Source organism: Cibotium barometz, chromosome 46, assembly GCF_041138505.1.
Source record: "Cibotium barometz isolate CiBa-2024 chromosome 46, ASM4113850v1, whole genome shotgun sequence".
Lineage (NCBI taxonomy): Eukaryota > Viridiplantae > Streptophyta > Polypodiopsida > Cyatheales > Cibotiaceae > Cibotium > Cibotium barometz.
Genome location: NC_141091.1, coordinates 46,398,900 through 46,415,877, shown reverse-complemented (window position 1 = coordinate 46,415,877; position 16,978 = coordinate 46,398,900). Strand labels below are relative to the sequence as shown.

General features: G+C 43.7%; 1 protein-coding gene across 1 annotated transcript; it reads right to left on the bottom strand.

Annotated features, from left to right (window-relative positions):
• Window positions 1-15,327: 15,327 nt before the first annotated feature.
• LOC147612279 (GDSL esterase/lipase At1g29670-like) lies at window positions 15,328-16,393 on the bottom strand. Its single transcript, XM_086784201.1, has 3 exons — window positions 16,363-16,393; window positions 16,040-16,212; window positions 15,328-15,666 (listed from the first exon to the last, which is right to left on the bottom strand). Exons 2-3 carry the CDS (start codon window positions 16,085-16,087, stop codon window positions 15,328-15,330), a joined length of 387 nt encoding a protein of 128 aa, XP_086640327.1. The 5' UTR covers window positions 16,088-16,212; window positions 16,363-16,393.
• Between the last annotated feature and the right edge of the window lie 585 nt (window positions 16,394-16,978).

Here is a 16,978-nt window from a genome sequence, read left to right as displayed (position 1 = left end):
TAAATCCCTGGTTTTGCAGAGAATACAACAGTTTGTGTAGGTCAAACAAGAGTGCTATTTTTGGTAAATTTGTGTTAGAGAAAAGATGTCAAATGATGGAATAAACCAAATTGTTGTAGATAAACTTGACAAGAACAACTTTCATGCTTGGAGGTTTAGATTGATAAATTTCCTGATGGGAAAAGGTTACTAGGACTACATTGAGAAGGTGAACATAAGGAGGCACCGGAGATACCAGAGATTAATTCAACTACTATAGATGTAAAAGAGTTTAAGGATTGGAATCAAGGAGTAAGGAAAGTCATCGGAGATACCAGAGATTAATTCAACTACTATAGATGTAAAAGAGTTTAAGGATTGGAATCAAGGAGTAAGGAAAGTCATGTATTGGCTTTCTATTAGTATAGGACACCATGATTAGGCATATACAGGATACCAAGTCACCCAAGGAGACATGGGACACCTTGGTGAAGTTGTATAATGAAACTAATACCAAGGCACGAAAGATTCAGTTAAAGAATGAGCTTCATACTGTGGAGAAGAAGAATATGTCTATGAATGATTATGCCTTGAAGATCAAGGGCATTGTGGAATCCCTTGCATTAATTGGTGTTTCTTTTGATGATGATGATAAGGTGGTGTCTACGTGGTCTCGCCCTTCCTACAGTTCCAAAAATGGAGTTCTCCTTTGCAGAGAATCGAAACTTACCCGCAGTGCGAATGCCTATGAATTAAAAAACATAGGTCAAGATGCGCCCGAAATGCATTTTCGATCCGATAAACTTTGTCCAACGGTGTCTAATGGACACTATAGTTGCCCTATAGCTCTCCTTCCATGAATAAATCTCCTCAATCAAAGTTTGTTTGTCGGTGCCTCCTCTCGAAGAGCTCCTGACGATAAGGGTGTAGTAGCCAACACAAAGGGGAAAGAGTAGATGAAGCTCTTACCCTTCATTTTAGGACTTGTTTGGGGTCTTCTTGGGCCCTTTAATTTGCCCCAAGCCTAATGACAGTCATTAAGGAGTGGTGCAATGGGAGAAGGCCATGTGGAGAAAAATGTTGGGTTTCCCTGCCCCTAATATGCAGGGGTCAAACTTGAATCATACCATTTTTTTAAAGAAATTAGGCTGAAAAATGCAAAATCTTTCAATAAAATCAAATTTTCCACCTTTTTTTAATAAAGACAGCTCAAACTGGCATAAATGACCCCACCTCAAAAAGTGGGCTAGGGCCAAAAATGCCCCCCCATCATTATCCCTCATTTAAAGCTACTTTTCCCTCTCCCCACTCCCTGTTCCTCTCTCTAAAACTAGCAATTCGGTTTTGAGTCTCTCTCTAACTAAAAGAGTCTTTTTTTGGCCTCCTCCCTCCCCATTCTGCCTTCCCCTTCCCTCCTAAAGTTAGATCTATCTTTCTGTGCCTTCTTGGCTATGGAAAGCTTGGAAAACAGTCCACTTTTTCCCCCATTCTTCACTCTCCTCTTGGCTATGGAAAGCTTGGAAAACAGTCCACTTTTTCCCCCATCAAGTCCATCCTCTCTTGCTTGCACACATTCTTCACTCTCCTCTTGCTAGCTTATACACATTCTTGACTCCTCTTGCCAGCTTATATGCTCTGCTAGCATTAGGTTGCAGAGATCTTCTTGGCTATGGAAAGCTTGGAAAACAGTCCACTTTTTCCCCCATTCCTCACTCTCCTCTTGGCTATGGAAAGCTTGGAAAACAGTCCACTTTTTTCCCCATCAAGTCCATCCTCTCTTGCTTGCACACATTCTTCACTCTCCTCTTGCTATCTTCTACACATTCTTGACTCCTCTTGCCAGCTTACATTAGGTTGCAGAGATCTTCTTGGCTATGGAAAGCTTGGAAAACAGTCCACTTTTTTCCCCATCAAGTCCATCCTCTCTTGCTTGCACACATTCTTCACTCTCCTCTTGCTAGCTTATACACATTCTTGACTCCTCTTGCCAGCTTATATGCTCTGCTAGCATTAGGTTGCAGAGATCTTCTGACACACCTACAACTTCATAGCATTTAGCTTAATCGGTTAGCCAAGCATAATGAGTCGGCGATCTCGTTCAAGGGTGGAGTCCTTTAGCAGCAGCAACGAACAAGACGACACTGGCTTGTGGGTTACAAGCACCTTTGCAAAAGGAATGTGGATGATGATGTGTCCAAGCACAAGGGGAGCCCACAAAGTCTCTCGCAGATACATAGGGTTAAAGTCATACCATTGGAAGGGTCGCATAGTGGATCTCAAGCAGGGGGCTGACGGAAGCAAGCAGGTGATGATCCAACACGTGTACAAGGCATCGCAACTCCGTGTTGACAATGCCAATCACAAACGCTTTCCTGCCAATTGTAAGTTTTATTTGTGCTTCTTGTTTTATGGGCTGCACTGAGACATGCTAATATCATTTCATGTTACTACGGAAGCTTGATTTTTTCAAGTGTGTTCTTGTAATGTTCTGTGCAGACATCTTTCCGTCGACATTTGTGGAATGGGAGCCTTTAGAGGCCCTTTCTGGAACCTTTGAGGCGCACCACTTTGAAATTGGCAAGCTACTATATACTGGTTGTTCGGCATCAGAGCTTTTAGAGCGCTCAGTTTTCTTCTTTTATGCAGAGTATATTGTACCCACATCAAGAGATGGTTCTGGGACTCTACGGAGGCTCCCTACACTAAGTCTCACGGACCATGATTGGCAAAAGCCCGACAATACTTTGGTTGCACTAACCAGACGTCGGATTGAGATTGATGTGTGCAATGCAATGAAGTGCACCTATGGGTCACATCGTGCGACGCTCACGTTCTTCATGCCTTTATATTTGTTTGTGTTTTTGTTCAAGAAGGCTGATGTTCACCGGACTCCAACAATGTGGATTGCAAAGGGAGGCATAGTAATGAGTGCCTTTTTGCCACCTTCGTGGGATTTGAAGGTTATTCAACATCAGGGTGACAAGATAAAGTGCATGGTGGTGTCGGAGAAGATGGTCGTTCGGTACCAGCTTGGAAAGCAACAACTCTCTATTATCTTTCCTTACAGATGTTGGAAGCTGACTGGAGGTGAATGGCAAGCACTCGATTCGGACATCAACGATGCAGAACAGCTTGATGTACATGTTAGCACGCAAGCTGATGTGTGGGATATCGTAGTAAATGCTGATTGGAATATGGCGAACCTAAGGGAGTACTTAGGCCTTAGAAAGGTGACTTTTCATTTGTGATTGATAACACACCTCTACGTAAGAGGAAAGAGGCATCTTACTTTTGTAAAAGCATTCCCTTCCCTAGATGTATCCATATCAAGCAAGCTATGTAACAGATTTTGAGAGATTAATTCAAAACAATTTTGGCTACTCGCAATTTGCGTTCAATTTTGTGCACTTTTAAGTTATGTCGCGTGTTTTTATTCTTTTGGAGGTTTTAAGTGAATTTTTAAACATAAAAAAAGTTTTAAAGACCTCTTTATAAGTCACTTTTGGCCACTTTGAGTTCATCTCCTCACTCTCGGCATCTTTGCGGTCCCCTCGCCTTCTTAGCTACTCAAGCATGGCCACCCCCGCCCAAGCTCTCCTATCTCAATTGCACAAGCTTGACCTCGGTCACTTGATCGAGAAGCTTGCACCCATCTTTCAGACATCTATTGACATGGAAGGCACCGCCGAACTCCATAATGACGTGTTTGGGACGTTCACTAGCTACATGGACACATACATGGCTGAATATTGTGTCAACTTTGAAGACGAGGAGGGGACTTGGGTGCCTGTGGATCTTATCAAGCATACCTACAAAGCGGACAAAAATTTCAGGTTTAGGCTTGCAAGATTCCTCAAAGGCCTTAGTAGCACATATCTAAGGGAGGAGGAAGAAGATAACATGGTAGGTCTTGGAATGGGCAACATCGGCACAAGTTTTTTGAGGTGGGACATGACTCTTGCCCTCCTGATCTTGGAGGGAACAGAGAAAAGCAAGGGAAAGAGGAAGGCCACTCCTCCAAAGAAAGCCACACCTTATCTCTTGATCAAGGAAGCTGACCCAAAGGAGGAGATTGTCACCCCAGTGCAAGAAGCATCTCTTGCACTTGTGACTCTGGCGGAAGAGCCGCAAGCTGAGGCTGTGAAACAGGACATCGAAGGGGACGATGTCATGGATGAAGTTCTAGAGCTCGAAGTGCGAACTCTACACCCCATCATAGTAGAAGGTGTAGAGTTCTTATTTTTGGATGACATCGCCCATGTCCTTGGGCTACACCAGGATGAAACTCTCTCAGTCATTGCTATGTACGTGGGCATGCGAGACACACAACAGCCATCCAAAGATGATGACATCCGCATTGACTTCAGTTCCGCAGATGTCACAAAGGTGCTTGCGCTCCCGAAAAATCATGCCTCAATAGAGTCCCTTGTGGCAGAGACTCTTGTACAAATATCCCAGTGCAAGGATTTCTACGAGAGTGTGCCAGAAACTAGCTTTGCCCCTCACAAGCCGCTTGCCATTTCGGATTCCATCAGTCTCGGGAGCATCAATATTAGTGATGCAGACCTTGCGGATCATGATGATGCCACTGAGGTAGTACACCCAATTTCTTCCCTTCTTAATTTGTAATTTTTTGAAGTCAACTCATTCTTCTATCTACTTTGTAGACCGCAAGAGAAATGGACTGGTTCGCAAGCCGAAAGGGTGGAGCACGAAAGGAGGTGGAGGGGAAAGATGCTGCGCTATGGCACTACATCCCGAGCTTCAATGCCAAGATGCTTCGCGTGATTCACAACGACTTTTCAAATGATGCGCAAGCTGAATTTTTGAAGTGCAGAGCCCTAAGCGCCATCTTGTCTGAAGCCCCTATAGCCCAAAATGCCCATAAATGTATTCTTGTAAATAGGGAAGCAGCTATCTATAGCTTTGGTGATAAAAGTGCAAGGTCTTTCCTAGGATTTTGTGGCCTTAGCCTTGGACAAGGCATCACTGATGCCAAAGAGATAGCCGAACGCATTGGTGACAAACCATCAGTAAAGACTCTCACCCACGAGGCTTTCACCAAGCTCATCAAGCGAGTTGGCTAGATCCAATGTACTCATTTGCCTTTTGTGAAAATCAAACAATTAATGACATCAAGATGTTTTTCGAGCTGATTTTAAGTTTTATCTTCTTGATGTGTTTATATGTTGTTGTCGTGTCCTATCATGATGTTTCAATCAATTTTTGTGAACGCTCGTCTGCCACCACCCATCCGACTTTGGCTCGACTCGACGGGCCGATTTCTCCTGCGTATGGCCCCAAAAGGGTAGATCAGATGTACGGGGTGCGCCGGGGCCGACCGGGGGGGGGGGGTGGTGGTCGCGTCGTGGAACCTGTGTGCCATGGAGCGACTTTTGCCTGTTTGACCAGGCCGAGCTATGCGAGTGCTTCACCGACCGAGCTAATCGAAAGGTAATTCCATGTGCCGGGTCTTTCTTTGATTAAACATATCCTCCGAAGGTCATCTTTTTCCGTTGAACGAGCCATCTTTGCGGCCCGGAGCTTCATGCTTTCCTATACCCTTCACACAGGTTAGTAAGTTGTTTTTGTAGGTCTATCTCCATGCGACCCGTTCTTTCTATCAACCAAATACAATCCATTCTCTCCAAACAAATCCCCCCTTCCGTTTTCGTTTCGTTTCGGGTCTATGTAGTTTATCCAGCCGCCTGTCTGGGTTCTTGTACAGTGACCAGGGTCAAACAGGCAAAAGTCGCTCCGTGGCACACAGGTTCCACGGCGCGACCACCGACCCCCCCCCCCCGGTCGGCCCCGGTGCACCCCGCACATTGATCTACCCTTTTGGGGCCATACGCAGGAGAAATCGGCCCATCGAGTCGAGCCAAAGTCGGACGGGTGGTGGCAGACGAGCGTTCACATGAGGTCGAATGTACGTAGCGACAACAATTACATGCAAAAGACTACAATTACCTTGACAAGACGACAATCACTTGCAATAGAAAATAACTTTTTTGAAAATAGACATGGTTTTTCATTAATCAAATTGAGATTACAAAACACGGATTTGTTGCATTACAAAGGCTTCCCGTATCTAGTGAAAGAGAGCGTCCTCTCCACGGATACGCCTAGCTAGACGAAGATCAGATGGCTTCAAAGTGACACGTTTTGCATGCACCATGCACAAAACCGCGTCTTGGAAAAGCGAAACCAAAATATCCTCGGCACCTTGTTGCAGAGCGCCTAGTGCCGCTGCTTGCACACGATTGACATCCCGGCATTGGTTGTGGATAATCTCTTTGACGAGACGCCCAAAAGGTGCCTTCGGAATAATTGGTGTGCAGGTCTTCTGATATTTGCGAATTTCTCAAAGGGGAACTGTCTGTGGTCTCCACCTTTGCTTCTTCTGCATTGTTGGGGGCGGTGGTGCTTGCGCGTGGTGAGTCCAAGTTGGCGTGTCATTTTTGAACTTTTTTCGCTGCTCTTGGAAGTTATCGGAAGGGGGTTCTGTGCGTTTAGGAATGGTTTTCCCCTTCTTAGCCTTTGCAGGTGTTGGAGTTTTCTTTGCCTTTGCAGATGGAGTCTTCTAAGCTGCTCTCTGCTTTGCCTCCTTCCTTACTCGCTCCTCTTCATCTTTCCTTTCTTTTTCCTCACGAAGCCTCCGTGTGTTTGCTGCCCTGGCTTCTTGTTCAAGCTTCTGTCTCTTATTTTCTACTTCCTCAACTGAGAGTTTTCTCTTTCCTTTACCAAGTGCACGAGCCAAGACTCTGTCTAGCATTGCATTGAGAATCCTATTACTCGGCAGGTGCTCCCTTTCTACTGTGTCTTCATTTCTCCTCTTTGTATATTCTGCTCGAAGACTTTGTATAGCCGCTTCCAAAATTGTGTCATCTTCGTATCCGGCCATTCGTAGGTCAGCAACAAATTCGCGAGCTTTTTTGTTAAGCCAATCCTCCTCCGCAGCAAAGAATGCTAATCTTCTCTCGTTGCTTGCAGTGGCCTGAGCTTCTTCTACAGCCTTCTTATCTGCCTCCGCCTTTCTAACTGCCTCGTCTTCTTCCGCCTTCTTGGCAGCCTCATAGTCCTGTGCTTTCTTTGCTGCCTCATCCTCCTCCTGTGTTCTGACGGTCTCTTCGGCTTCTTTTCTTGCTCTCTCAGCTGCCTCCATGTCCTCTGCTTCTTTCTGTAATCTCTCTTCTTCTTGGCGTTCTTGGGCTTCTTGGGCCTCTCACTCAAGCCTCACACGCTCAGCTTCCAGATCCATTTGGGCTTGTGGGTAAATGTTTGGGATTTCAGTTCTATGTGCGACCGGTAAGGGCCCAAGGTCTTTGAAAATGTCATCCTACGTATTGGAGGGAGGATCATTTGGGGGCTCCATGTGCGTGAGATATTAGTGCACAAGCAAGAGAGAGAGAGAGAGAGCGCGCGAGAGAGTCAAGGGGAGAGGAAGAGAGAGAGCTCACAAGTCAAGACTTTTAAAAATGACTATAAAACTCACTGATATTTATAGGGGGCCAAAATTACAAAAAAGTCAATTTACAATGAACGCGCCAAAAAGTGGCGAACAAGAATTATTGGGTGGGTAACCACACGCGGCCATTTCTTAGTCGACCACTGTGCCATTGCCTCGCTCTTTCACGTGCCATTGACGCATTGCACCCTTCTCTTTCGCCTTGCACCTACCACCTTCATGATTTTGCGCCTCAAAGATAAATTTCCGGCTCACTTTTGGGCCTTTCTTCCAGTAAGTGCACGGTAAATCCAATTGAACATTTCCTGAAACGCATTGCTACGAACCTTGCCACCGCCATGACCCGTGTTCTTAAAATAGGCCGCCTTGGCTTGGTAATGTGATCGTTCCATGCCTTGGTTGCTCCAGAGTGCAAGAGACCCATATTCATCTAGAAAGAAGGGACTGTGCGCATAGAGAATATGCATGTAGTGTGTTATATGAGTTTCCCCCCAAGCATCGATCATTTCTTCTGTGAATCTGTCAATCGAAGTCTTGAATGTAGCTATCTCTGCTTCATCAAGATACGAGCGCTCAAGAAGCCTCATCATCTCATCACAAGCTTCCCACACATGTGCACGCTTCAATCCTAGTGTCGCCTCATTGCCTCGATAGGTTGTTACATCACAAATCTGCTTCCATAATTCAAAATGTGTATGGCTTTGAGCCTCACCATAGTTTGAGAGCAGGTGTCTTGCTTTTGCACCACCCATACATATCTTATTAGGGTTATCTTGGGTACTTGATGGGTTTTTGCGATCCTTTGAGAGGGTGACAGCACCTGCGTGAAGCGCCACGGATGATAAAACAACTTCAAGCTCTTGGATGCCCTGTTCTCGCCGTGACTTTGGCTCCATGTTCCAAGCATAATTAATGTGGAGCATCAACAATTTGTCCAGAATTCTAAGTCTTGCATGCAAGGTACACACATGTACTCGCGACAGTGGAATTGAAAGAATAGGGTTCCAAGTAGCATCCTCCTCTGCGCGAGATGGTGCCTTGCTTTGATTGCAGCTCATAATTCCATTGAGCCAGACATGCATACCCTTCCCTTTTTGTAATTGATTTGAGCCCTTTGCACTTGCCTGCTTACGACCTTTCACCTTGGTTGCTTGTTTGGCCTTCCCCATTGCGACACTTGGCATCCTTGGATGACAACAAAAGATGCATGGAAACAAAGTGTTAGCACCGCTTTTAGTTCCCAACATGCATTTGAGGGTCTTGAGATCACCACCAAGGTGCTACTCTATTTCAAAGTGACCAGTGCCAGGCACATGCAAGACCTCACCATTTGATTGCCTGTGTATCACTCCTTGAATACCTGTACGGGTGAAGTACCACCTCAGACTATCATGGTCCTCGTGCGGAAGGGTCCATGCCGCCTGCCACCATATGTTCTTCTCAGACTGCACTCCAAAGTAATCTTGCTTGCGTCGCTTTGTGTGCAAGTTATCCTCCACATCACCTGTTTCATCTTCGCCGTCTAAGCTCTTTCGCTTCAATGCCCTGCTCATGAGTGTCAGACTTGTACGTTCCACCCTTTGGCCCTTTACAACCTGACATTCATCCAATTTGAGGACAAATATAGCCTTTCCATCTATCTCCTCTAATGTCATATCATAAAACTGAATCATAGCTCGTTGAAGCGCCTCCACCTCGACGTAAACATTGTTAAACTTGTTGTAAGCAAAATCTTTTGAATTTGACATTGGCATGCTACCATCCACCCATCTGTAGCCGCCTAGCAAGTCGGCAATATTGTTGTTTGTTGACTTCCTTGCCATAACTATATTGTATGGTGTTGGAAGTATAGATCGTGTCATTCCTTTGCCTCGTAGACGTGCTGTGATGCAAGTATACAAAGCCCTGTATCCCTTATCACTGATACCTGCTGTGTCGCACACAGTGAGCATGTCAACGGGACTGACAATCTGTTCGAATTCCTTGAGAAAATACTTTTGAATCCTGTCACACAACGCACCATTTACTGGATTGGTTATCATATTGATTACTTTCTGCTCTGGAATAATGTGCTCAAGGATAGACTCCTCAGTATTGGAACAACCTAATATTGCTTTAGCACATTCCCTGGACATCACATAGTTCAGAGTCAATCACATAACTATATGAAAAAGGAATGTAATGCTAGTTTTGAAGCTGTGATTACCTTGTTTGACGCACACGTCGCTTGCGAGCCCCCCCATCTTTGGAAAGAAGACTCAGAGGCTTGCGCTTTCGCTGCCTTGCATTATATCCCACGGGGAGGTGAGTGAAATGATCGACACGTCGGTGAAGGTTCCGAGTTGAGTTTCGAAGACGGAGATAGTTCTCTATAGCTTGATCCCTGCTTTCCACACCTTCATCAAGCTTCATCTTCTGCTCTGCATCCTTCTTCTCTAGATCCTTGACTCGAGCCAGCGTATGTTCCTTTGTGGCCATGAAAGTTGACGCACATTCTTCCTTTTCTGCCTTGCATAATTTTAGAAGCTTCCTGAGGTGATTTTGATTTGAGAGTTCCTGCAAGTACAAAGAATAGAGTCTCTGACAGTACCCTAAGAAACTATTATAACCATCACCCAAGAAGCGTACGACCTGCGTGATATTACGAAAAGGGGGAGGTGCACCAATCTGTGGATCAAGGGGATAAATGCTTCCATCAGTCCAAAGATCAATGGCTTTTGCACCTTGAAGTCGTAGCACCTCAACAGGAATACATCCCTTCATTCGATTACTTCGCATTGTGGCATACTCCTCGTCTAAGTCCACGTGCAAGCGAAACTTTGATTGCTTGTTGGTGATGTCCCGTAGAGCCATTGTACCTAGCAAATGGAGATGGAGATGTAGATGGATACAGAGATGGAAATGCGGATGGTGATGGAGATGATGGAGATGGAGGATGGAGGTGGAGGATGGAAATGTGGATGGTGATGGAGGAGATGAAGATGGACATGGTGATGGAGATGGAGGTGGAGGAGATGTAGATGGATACAGAGATGGAAATGGAGGCCTTGAGGAGATAGATATGGAGAGCTTGCTAGTGATGGAGATGGAGAGCTTCAGCTTGCAAGGATGTGTAGATCTGTACCTTCACAGGAGGGGATGGTGAGCTCTTCCATGAGAGCTAGTGGAGAGGATGATAGATATGGAGAGCTTGCTAGTGATGGAGATGGAGAGCTTCAGCTTGCAAGGATGTGTAGATCTGTACCTTCACAAGAGGGGATGGTGAGCTCTTCCATGAGAGCTGGTGGAGAGGATGATGGAGTAGGAGGTCTAGATCTGCAGGCCATGGCTCCTAGAGAGAGAAAAAGAAGCCCTTACCCAAGTAAAACACCCTAAATGCGTTTTAGAGAGAGAGTGTAGAGAGAGAGTGGGATCTGCAACACCTCCAAAAAGGGAGGGAACAAAGTGACAAAAATTTTCAAACATTCTTTGTGAAAGGTACTTCACTACAAGACAAAAAGGCAGTTAGGTCCATATTCCTTCCCAAGGACAGAAGATCTAATGATTAGATCACCTTTTGGCCTATTTTCTTTTTTGTAGAAAAGGAAAAATGCATTTTCAGGCCTAGGCCACTAGCTTGGTCAAAGCTTGATTAGCATTTTAAGCATTTCACTAAGTATCCAAATAAAAGGGCCCAAGAAGACCCCAAACAAGTCCTAATGGTACCACTTCCTCTGTTTCTCTTGCTTAGAAGAGAACACACAACGTGAGAGGCTAGAAATTCTTGTTCTTCTTCACACAACAAAAGAGGTCTACAAAAAAGAAGATAAAGTGACTAACACACATAAGAGGATTGGGTAGATGTGGACTAGTCCGTGTAGTCCAGCTGTAGAATCTCTAGTGAAGATATGTCGGTGCTAGCTACCAACCCTTCCAGCAATGTAAATGACGAATGGTCATGAAGGCACCTCATGAGTGTTAGCTCATGTTCACCTTGATATCTCAACACTATGTGTATGGCCAACTTCGATGGCACTCATGGAGGCAACACCCCTCTCCCTTTCTCTCGAGGGATGATGAGATCCTCTTGAGCACCATCTTCCTTTTCCCGACAGAAGATCTTCCCTCTACACTAAATGATGAGGTTTGGGACTTCGAGGAGGAGGACACCGAAGGAGGAGTTAAAGGAAGCACTCTCTCGGCAGCAGCGGACATACACTCTCTTGTAGGACATACATTGTAGCACATTCTTTGTTGGAGCAGAGTCTCATTTGTATCATTCTTCTAAAATTTGGATATAAAGTGTTACGCTCTTGTTGTGTTTTGTCTCTCTCTCTGTTTTAGCGAGGTGAGTGAGGGGTGAGTGGTGGGTGTGAGTGAGGGGTGAGTGGTGTGGTGTGAGTGAGGCTGTGAGTGAGGCTTGTAGGGATACTACAGTGCTAGGTGGTGGTCGGAGCGCACAGTAGATAGTCTAGATCATAGGTCTTGCATATCTAGCCAATGAGGCCGACTCATCCTTGGCGGGTATACTTCTCTGAGAGGATCCACGCTCCCTTTCCCCAACCCTAGTGTTTGTGTCGATAGATCTCACGTTCCCTAGCAAAAGGACCGACAGAGTCATCTACAATATACCTCCTTTGAAGATTCATTTCCTAGGAGTCATAACTGTAAATTTTGCATGTATTCTCATAACTATAAATTTGCATGTATTCTCAAAATAATGACTTTCAAATGAAGACTAAAATATGGTTAATTTAGGTTCTAAATTGGTTTATCTCTTACACCACACACATTAAAAATCATGCTCTCAGATATGTAGCACCACACATTGAAAGTGTAACAAATGTGCCTTTCATATACATACTTTTAAGACTTGAAATTTAGGCTCAAGGTGTTTCTCTCACACTACACATCAAAAATCATGCTCTCCCAATCAATGTAGCACCACACCTTGAAAGTGCATTTGAAGGTGTAATGAATGTGCCTTCAATATACATATTGACTATCTGTCGATAAACATTGTCGGTAAAGTGAATACCATCCCATACTAAGAAAGTGTTAGGATCATCACACAAAACACTTGTTGAACTACAGGAAGCCAAAGGGTTATATCTATCTACTGTGGTGGCGGCCAGGAGACTTGGTGCTCTACAACATGTGTTTTGTACATCAATAAGTCCTGAAACAATATCAAGCCAATTTGTAACTATTCAAGGGTCACATCTTAAGTGAAATAATTGTGATAATTTACATTGAAAGATTCATTGATTGAAGAGTTTATCACAAGATGATCTATGTTATAGCCATGATTGTTAATGTCAAGATAAGTGTATGCACCCAATGTATCTCACACAAAAAGACAAGATTACACAAGTATAGGTTCTAGTTCATGCAAACATAGTAATTTCATATGATTTTGTTTTAATATTGATAAGGTTTTGATAAATATTACAAATAAGAAAGAAACTACTCAAGTTTGACCATTTTATTGGTTACCATATCTTTCTACATAGAAGCAATGATCCATGCTTAAAGAAGCAACTTGCCAACTTCTTTGTTGACAACCATAACTAGTTTGATACTAGCAATTTCACTTAGGAATAAGTATTGTTACAAATAAATAAGGTGCCAAAGAATGTCTTCCATCAAATTTAGACTTGAAATTAATTTGGTGCATTTTTTTATCAGTTTCCTTTATAATATATGTCTTTATCTCCCTTCCTCATTTGTCTTGAGTTCCTTTAGATTTTGAGATCTACAACTATAACATGTACGAAGAGGTGGTGACACATGTCTTGCCCTTCAACAAATTTTATCTTGTGTACTTTCTGGTGTGCTGGTTATAAGTATAATATTTTATTAAAAACCTAAAGATAGCCTCATCGAACTTACATTTTGCCTAATTTTTACTACTTATGTAATTGGAAATGATTCCTCATTACTATTACTTTGCTTGGTTAAGCTTACTTCTCTGACTTGTTGATGATGTATTGACTCACGAAGGAGTGACATTACTCTTGAGAATAATATAGGACATAAACACACATGCATTTTCACTCCGTCGCATGAATTATTCACTTATAATCTCTCTCTCTCTCTCTCTCTCACACACACACATACATTTTCTCTCTTTCACATGAATTAATTCACTTTTAATCTCTCTCTCTCTCTCTCTCTCTCTCTCTCTCTCTCTCTCTCTCTCTCACACACACACACACACCACAACAAAAACCAAAGTAGCCACACACACCCTCAAGCAACCACACCTGAAAACCACGTTTTAATATTAGTATGTTTTCGGTTATAAGTTATCTCTCATTATAAACATACATACACACACACATATGTGTGTGTGTATGTATGTCTGTTTCACACACACACACACACACATATGTATGTGTGTATGTATGTATGTTACACACACATACACATGCAAGCATGCATTCACACACACACACACACACACACACACACACACACACACACACACTCATGCACACACCATAGAAGTAGAAGTGGTGTACAGGATGAGGGTTAGAATAATTCTGCAAAAGCTAAATGTCACATATAAGTAATTACATTTTTTTATCTTCTTCTTTAGTGGAGGCTCTTGAAGAGAACTACAGTTCCAAATTTCAATGTAGCTTGGAATTGAATGAACAATTATACCTATTGAGGTGGAGCCCTTTATAATATATATGCGTGCTTTAGGAAGGATAAAAAGGAAAAACATATACTAGTAGAAAATCTCTTACATATATCTAGACTAGATAGTAGAGGGCTGAGGAGTTGAGTGAGGTCATTTATGTAGTTTTGATTTGTGTAATTATAGTCATAATTTACAATATTATGGAAAGACATCCATTCACAAAGGGGAGTTTGCAACTTGTCGAGATTGGTCATGATCTCCTTGAAAGATGAGCAGAGTTCCAAGAAGATGAAGCTCACATTGGGCAAGAGGTTCTAAAGAGACTCGCTTAACCAGACCATAGAGTCAGTGTAATTGCGGGTAATGTCGTTCACCCATGCTATACACACTCGCTTGTCCAATGTTTGTCTACGAGGCTAGCAAAATACTTGATGATGAGGCTGCATCCCATCAAGCCTACACTGTTTATGCATATTAGAATGAGGGAAAGATGTGGGGACACATGTCCCCACAAATCTCATCCATTCTACTCACGTTTTTTTTGCAGACAGTACGCAGATATATACGTTGCTATGAACATTGTTGTACACGCGGCTATGGACGTTGTTGTACATGCAATATTGATGTTGTTGTAGTCGTGTGCTCATAGCCGCGCCCATAGCCGCACTTATAAACATGTGGGGACAGAATGAGGGATAAATGTGGAGGCACATGTCCCCACAAATCTCACCCATTCTGTACCCATTTTTTTTTGTAGACAGTACGTGGCTATATATGTGACTATGAATATTGTTATACACATGGTGATTGACGCTGTTGAAGCCATGTCCATAGCTACGCTTATAGATATATTATGGGGACACAATGAGGGAGAGATGTGCAGGGGACACATGCCACCACAAATCTCACCCATTATGTAGCCTTTTTTTTTTTGCAGATAGTACGCAACTATATACACTACTATGAACACTGTTGTATACGTGACTATGGATGTTGTTGCACACGTGGTGACATTATTGTAGCCGCGTCTATAGCCGTGTGAATGTTTTTTTCTATTTATAGATCCTTTGAAATTTCTACGTATCTTCACGTGGTTGTGCTCTTCGTTTGTTGTAGTGGTAAAAAAGCTCTTGCATTCATCTAGACTACATACTAGAGGCACCTAGATCTAGAGGAGCTTAGTGAGGCCATTTATGTAGTTTTGGAGCTTAGTGAGGCCATTTATGTAGTTTTGGTTTGTGTAATTATAGTCCTAATTTTCAATATTATGGCAGGCGATCCATCCACAAAGGAAGTTTTTAAAAGCGGGTAGCGAGAGAATACCATAATGACCGGGATTGGTCATGATCTCGTCGAAGGCCGAGTAGAGGTCCAAGAAGACGAAGCTGGCATTGGGCAAGAGGTGCTGAAGAGACTTGCTTAACCGGCCCAGAGAGTTAGTGTAATTGCGGTTAATGTCGTTCACCCATGCCATACACCCTCGCTCGTCCAATGATTGTCCGCGGCCGGCAAAATACTTGATGTTGGGGCTGCATCCCATCATGCCTACACCGCTCATCATAAAATTGCGCGCCCCCGTGTCGTACAAGAACTTCACGATAATTAATTAGAGATTAATGAGCGGATGCAAAATTGAAATAAAAATGAGATACTGAGCACTTGGAGAACTTCTTTGATAATTTTGCATTGTGCGCTTGTATCGATCATTTCATGTATTGTATTAATTAGAGTATCAGTCAGCTGCAGCTGCATCGCGCACCAGCGGGCGAGTGCAGGTGGGCTTCATGCATGCTGAGATTAAGAACTTGATTTCGCACAAATTAATGAGCGGATGCAAAATTGAAATAAAATTAATTAGAGTATCAGTCAGCTGCAGCTGCATCGCGCACCAGCGGGCGAGTGCAGGTGGGCTTGATGCATGCATTAATGAGCTGAGATTAAGAAATTGATTTCGCACAAATTACCCGGATAGTATCGGCAACCTTGTCCACGACGAGGGGTAGCAAGTTCATGATTTCTGCATGTGTAAATCCGGCCACGACCAAACCAGAAATGTCATTTCCACCGATTTCTATGAAGCAAGTAGCTTCCGCTACAGTTGATGGATCCGGGAAAGTGGTCACGCCTCCTTTCAAACCTAAAAGTAAAATAAATATTAACCAATATGTGGCTTTTGCTGGTTATACATTATCAACAGTAGGTTATAATATGATTTCTCTACAAGCATTATCAACCCATGTTCTTGCTTAGAAAATTATCCTCAGACTGGACTGTGAGAAGTGTGTACCTGCTTCCACAAATTGCAAGAAGGTCCGATGCCATTGCAGGTGGTATAAGGGATAGTCCCAAGCTCTACAGAGTAGGAGTAATTGAGAGCTGTGGCGCTGCCCACTGCGTAGTTTACACCGTGAGAGAAGTCCGTCCCGACAAAGTCCAAGAAAGGTGGCAAGAAAGGGAGGCCCAGCGACTGCACTGCTACACCATAGACCTCCCCACACACACACACACACACAAAAAAAAAACAAAATATGTACTTGTTAGAGGATTAACACCGTCTTGATATACTTGTGGCGTCGTGATGCAGTAATACCAAATGCAACGTCTACTTGCCTATACAATCAATGATTAAACGACCATCCGAGAAGCGTTGCGCCCCAGCTTTGAAGTAGGTTCTTCCATAGGGAAGGAAAGAGGGTGATAGGAAGGCCGGGTTCCATGTTCTCACGAGGTTGCCTGTGTCCGAGAGAGAGTCCCCAAACGCAAACACAACCGAGGGGTACCCATCACTACTTCGTGCCGGAGTTGAGGCGGCATGGCAAATGAGCACCAACATGAATAAAATTATTTGGAAACCCGGCCAAAAGCTGGCCATAATTACATGGTGACCTGAATAACCCATGCCA

Coding starts and splice junctions, on each gene's coding strand:
- LOC147612279 (XM_086784201.1), bottom strand. CDS start 16,087: ATGAACTTGCTACCCCTCGTCGTGGACAAGGTTGCCGATACTATCCGG. Junction 15,667..16,039: donor AGGTTGCCGATACTATCCGG/GTAATTTGTGCG, acceptor ATTATCGTGAAG/TTCTTGTACGACACGGGGGC.